The following is a 5,006-nucleotide window of genomic DNA, read 5'->3' as shown; positions in this document are numbered from 1 at the left end:
ACTGTCTCTTTTAATTCATGGGTGTGTATTTAAATGGAATTGGCTGCACCCCGCAGGAAACTGGAATTTGAAAGGCAGGAATTTAATGAATTGTAATTCAATTAAATCTATCTATCAAGTGAAAAAAAGAAGCTAAATTTATTCTTAAGGAAATGGTCATATACTGGAAGTAAAATGGAATGTGAAAAGGTTAGTGGCATAGCTATACTTTTAGTTATTTAGTCCTTAACAACACAGGACCCCTTCAGAGACACTAAATCAACTTCACGTTATTTTATTTATTAAACCGATCAAGATGTAAAGAATTAGTTCAAGATATCTACAAGAAAGACTACAATTGTATCGTTTCCTATAGTCGCTGGTCAAATCATAACAGACGCAAATTACTGCTGTGATATAGGCACATATTTCTGTTTTGAATATTCAGCATCAATTAAACAGGAAAATATTCTCAAAAAAAACATACGAGACATCCCTACAAATGGGTTTGTACTAATGGGCTTGACACCTCAGGAGAAGGTCACACCAATTACTGTCAAGGTTAAAATGAACATTCACTTTATAGGCACTTAAGCAGACAGAACAGCCAATTTAGGGGCAGCTTATAATTGGACGCATCAGATGAATTAACTGACCCGAGAGACAAAGTTCAAGCACAGAGCGGGAGAGAGAGACTGATAGTCGCTTATCAGAGACGCTGGGGTCCCAGAGGTCAGACCAGCCCCAACAGCAACAAACATGACAGTATACATTTATAGAGTGCATTCAGAGGACACATGATGCTTTAAGAGGTGGTTTGCTTACATAATGCATATTATATACAATTATTTAAAAATGTAAAGATGGAAAAGACACACTTATCTCAGCACTTAAAAGCACTTCAGCTGACCTGCATTTACATTTCCTGGTTAGTAAGAACAAGTCCAACATATAAAACTACAAGAGAACGGAAGTGATGTTTTAAAATACACAGAAATTACAAAATATTTGGACATGTACGCCACATTTAAAAATGTCATTGCATTATGTGACAAAATATCAAACCAAGTGGACTTTACATTTTTCACTTGACACTTTTCAAGCCAAACATTTCACAAAAATAAGTTTGTAAGGTTTCATCAGATGTTAGATCAACATGTTCATAGTTAATGTGATGAACTGCACCTGCGTGAACTTGAGAAGAACTGACTTCACACATCTACTAAAGCACAGTGTTTGTTTGAATATGCCACTTCATGAAATTCATATATTTTAAGTGTGACTTAAGCACCCAAATATTTATGGGGCCATTACATATAAAAGAGTGTTATTAATTGTGTTTGCTGCCGCAGACCCTCCAACAGCCCGAAGATAAAGGTAAATTATCTTAACGACCTACTTTAATGGACTTTTAAAGACTAGTCATTGATCATTCTTGAGTCATTTTGTCCTAAATGTGATGCTTTGTACTGATTACTCTGGAAAATTAATGTTTTTGAAAATGGCTGAACAATGTACACTAAAATGTGCAGCACTGATTAGCCATTGAAGAACTGTTTAGGAGCTGACGTGCCATTGGTTGAAATGTTATTCATACGTGTGGAGCTGATCTGTCATTGGTTTTGGTGGGTTTCAGCTTCACAGTGGCAAATGGATTTGTGCCTCTGTAAAGAGAGAGAAAAAATGAACATGTTAAAATCATAGATCTGCTATATAGATCGTAGAAAACAAAAAGCAACACAATAAGGGGGTTAACGCATATGAAACAATGTGTTTCTACCAACCTTGGAAAAAGTTGTGGTCGAGACTCATAGTCATCTTGTCTCTGTAAAAATAAAATAAGAGAAGTTATTTAGCACTGATGATTGTTTTAGAACTGTTTTAAACTACTTAAGTCACAGCAAAACCAGACAAATGTGATGCTGAATCTAGAGAAGTGTACTGAAACTACTCCCAAACTCTTAAAAATAAAGGTTCTTTACTGGCATTGAAGAACCTTTCAAATCCATGGAACCTTTCCATTGCATAAAAGGTTCTTTATAGTGGAAAAGCTTATTTAGATTATTAAAATGTTCTTCACAATTAGCGGGAAATGGTTCTTTTAAGAACTGTTCACTGAATGGTTCTTTAAAGAACCCAAAATGGTTCTTCTATGGCATGACTGTAATTGTAGCCCTGTTCTTTCTTGTCATAAAGTTTAAGTACCCGAGCAAATTTCTGGATATATGCTTTTAAAGAAATACTTCCTTAGTCGACAAAATCACAATACAAGTATATAGCCACACAGCAAACCACAACAAATGCAAAAGGAAGCAATAGGCTCATATATAATTGTAGCCCTTTTGAGGTATATCAGAGGATCACATTAAAGCATGCACACACACACACACACACACACACAGACCGTCAGCAGAAAGAGCTGCCCCCTTGCAGCCACCAGAATGAAGGATGAGATGTAGTGGAGAACAGCACTTCACCACAGTGCCCCTGCTGGCCACAGTAAGAACTGACACTTAAAATTCAACGTCAGCCTGTTCTCATCTCATCCCCACATTTACATTAGTTTACAGTCAGGAATCTCTCCAGGGATTTAAAATATTCTGAGCATCAGCAGATGTTCAAAAAAAAAATAAATAAATCACAAACCACATCAGAATGTAAAACACACTCAAAGGATTACTACCAATACAGTTGCAGAATGTTAATTTTTTTTACATTGCATGTAATATTAATTTGTTATTTGATTAAATAAACAGAAAGTGATAATTTTTCTTCAGTTATAAAAGTCAGCATGAATCAAACTGGACCCTATTTACTTTCTTAATACATGTTCTTTCTCTGAATGTGAGCGATACACAAAAAATGATGCGCTGCAATGCAAAGACAAAGATGTTTGCCTTTATAATCTTTCATCAAGACATGTTTTCCTTTTTGGCCGAAATTGACAATACCTTCAACAACCTGTCATATAGATCACTTTTCACAGTCTTGCAACTGGATAAAGTGGATTTTTCTTTTCTTTTATCCATCAGCATTTTTAATAAAAAAAGTTGTCATTTGAATATATATATATATAATTAAAAGTTTAATTTAAAATAAATAAATAAATTTTTCTTCTCAAATTTCTATTCAGAAAATATGTCACATTTCTGAACTAAATGTGCTGTTAAAAGGATAGTTCATCCAAAAATGTAAATTCTATCATTATTTACTCAGCCTCATGTCGTTCCGGCATTGTATGAGTTTCTGTCTTGTGTTGAGCACAAAAAAAGATATTTTGAAAAATGTTGGTAGCCAAACAGCTGACGGTAGCCATTGACTTCCATAGTATTTTTCCAACCGTGCAGGTGAGCTATCCCTTTAAAGGTGATGAGAGGCTGTTTAGAATTAGCAATGCCTGACTTACATACAATTCGTGCATTTGAGGTTCTTTTCAATTAATTGGTCACACAGGAAAGTGAAGTGTTTTGAATAAATTTTTGATTAATTCTGAATAATTTGAGCAGTTCACTCACAGCCTGAATAGTTTGGACCAGTTTTACTTAGCTATCTAATGGGGATATATCACAGCTGTTTTATTATTTTTGCATTAAACGTAATAAAATAAATATAACATTTTGATATGTTTATGAATATGATTATTTAAAAACAAATTCCAAAAGAATTACAACAAAAGCTTGGGGTTTTATTTTTATTTATTTATTTTAATCAGCAAGAATGCATTAAACTGATCAAAAGTGACAGTAGACTTTTACAATGTCACAAATAAATCCATATTTATTCCAAATATTCCATATTAAATTTTCCAAATAAATACTATTCTTTGAACTTTCTATTAAACCTGACAAAAATGTATCATGGTTTCCACAAAAATATTTTATACTGTAATATTTTAATGTATTTTCAAAAAATAATGTATTTAATGTTTTACAATATTACTGCTTTTACTGTATTTTTTAGAGTAACTAACTATTTTAAGCTGGCTTATCTAGCTGCACTTTTAGCAATTTGCCACACTGAGAGAAGAAGAAATGGGAGGAGAAGAGGACAGGATGAGAGGAGAGGAGAAAAAGAAATGATCAAATTACCCTGGGAATTACCATCTGATACCATGGAGAGAGAGAGAGAGAGAGAGAGAGAGAGATGAAGAGAGACAGCAGCAGACGATCAGTGTGTGCAGCTCTGCCATGATCTGCAGCAGATCCATTCATCCTCCTTCTGAAGAAACACTCCACACTCAACCTGCTACAACAAAATCAATGTTTCACATTATTGTCGGCCCAAAACTGTGAATTATGCACAGGTGAGAGAGAAGAGCAGAGCTCCGGTGTCAACTTGCATTCAAACGCAAAAAAAAGAGCCAAAAACTGCAATCTGACATGAGTGCAGGCAGAGAATTCAACATCTCCATATCCATAAGAGTCAGTGAAACGTGTGCGGCATGAAATCTCAGACGGCTCGCGCAGACGCCACACCGCAGCCTGAGGAGGAACCGACACAATGATTCAGTAACCTTTTCTGTGCAATTTCAAAGCAACTTCAATTTGTCAAATAACCGTAAATTGGCACGGATCTGTGACTTCACATGTTACATACTCCTTGAGAAATGCACCCGCTGCACATGTGCGTTGGAACCAAATGAACCCAGCATCATTTAGCCTAAAGGTTTAATCAGCAATTTCCTCCAGCTGTCCTCAATACAGCAACACATGCATATATTTGCTATGGACACATACATGGATGGTAATATATATTTTTTATGTTTTTGAAAAAGGTGAATTATGCTCACCACTACTGCGTGGAGATTAAAGGTCATTAATTACAGGGATGTTCGCGATGGCGCCGACGCTGATGGCTGCCTCCGTGGCATGCTCCGCAGTTGTTTTTATGTTTTTGTTAGTTTGTCCTGTCTTTAGTTATATCCCTGCAATCAGTTTTACCAGAGACGAATTGCTGGACATTCGGAAGTACACACCACCCGATATATCACCGGTTTTCGATTATTCTGATGTTTTGCTGGACATTGT

The 5,006-nt window shown here is 35.5% G+C and overlaps 1 protein-coding gene across 2 annotated transcripts in view; it reads right to left on the bottom strand.

The window, feature by feature from the left end:
• Positions 1-268: 268 nt before the first annotated feature.
• Positions 269-5,006, bottom strand: part of LOC107740668 (brain-specific angiogenesis inhibitor 1-associated protein 2-like protein 2) — a 13,269-nt gene continuing 8,531 nt past the window's right edge. For both annotated transcript variants that reach the window (XM_016553172.1, XM_016553173.1), the window contains exons 13-15: positions 1,764-1,804; positions 1,294-1,643; positions 269-936 (exon numbers count right to left, since the gene is read on the bottom strand). In XM_016553172.1, coding sequence (XP_016408658.1) covers positions 1,571-1,643; positions 1,764-1,804 — 114 coding nt within the window. In that variant the 3' untranslated portion in view covers positions 269-936; positions 1,294-1,570. The remainder of the gene's footprint in view (positions 937-1,293; positions 1,644-1,763; positions 1,805-5,006) is intronic.

This window comes from Sinocyclocheilus rhinocerous, unplaced genomic scaffold, assembly GCF_001515625.1.
Source record: "Sinocyclocheilus rhinocerous isolate Xijiao unplaced genomic scaffold, SAMN03320098_v1.1 scaffold705, whole genome shotgun sequence".
In the NCBI taxonomy this organism is placed as follows: Eukaryota; Metazoa; Chordata; class Actinopteri; order Cypriniformes; family Cyprinidae; genus Sinocyclocheilus; species Sinocyclocheilus rhinocerous.
This window is presented reverse-complemented; position numbering and strand designations above follow the sequence as displayed.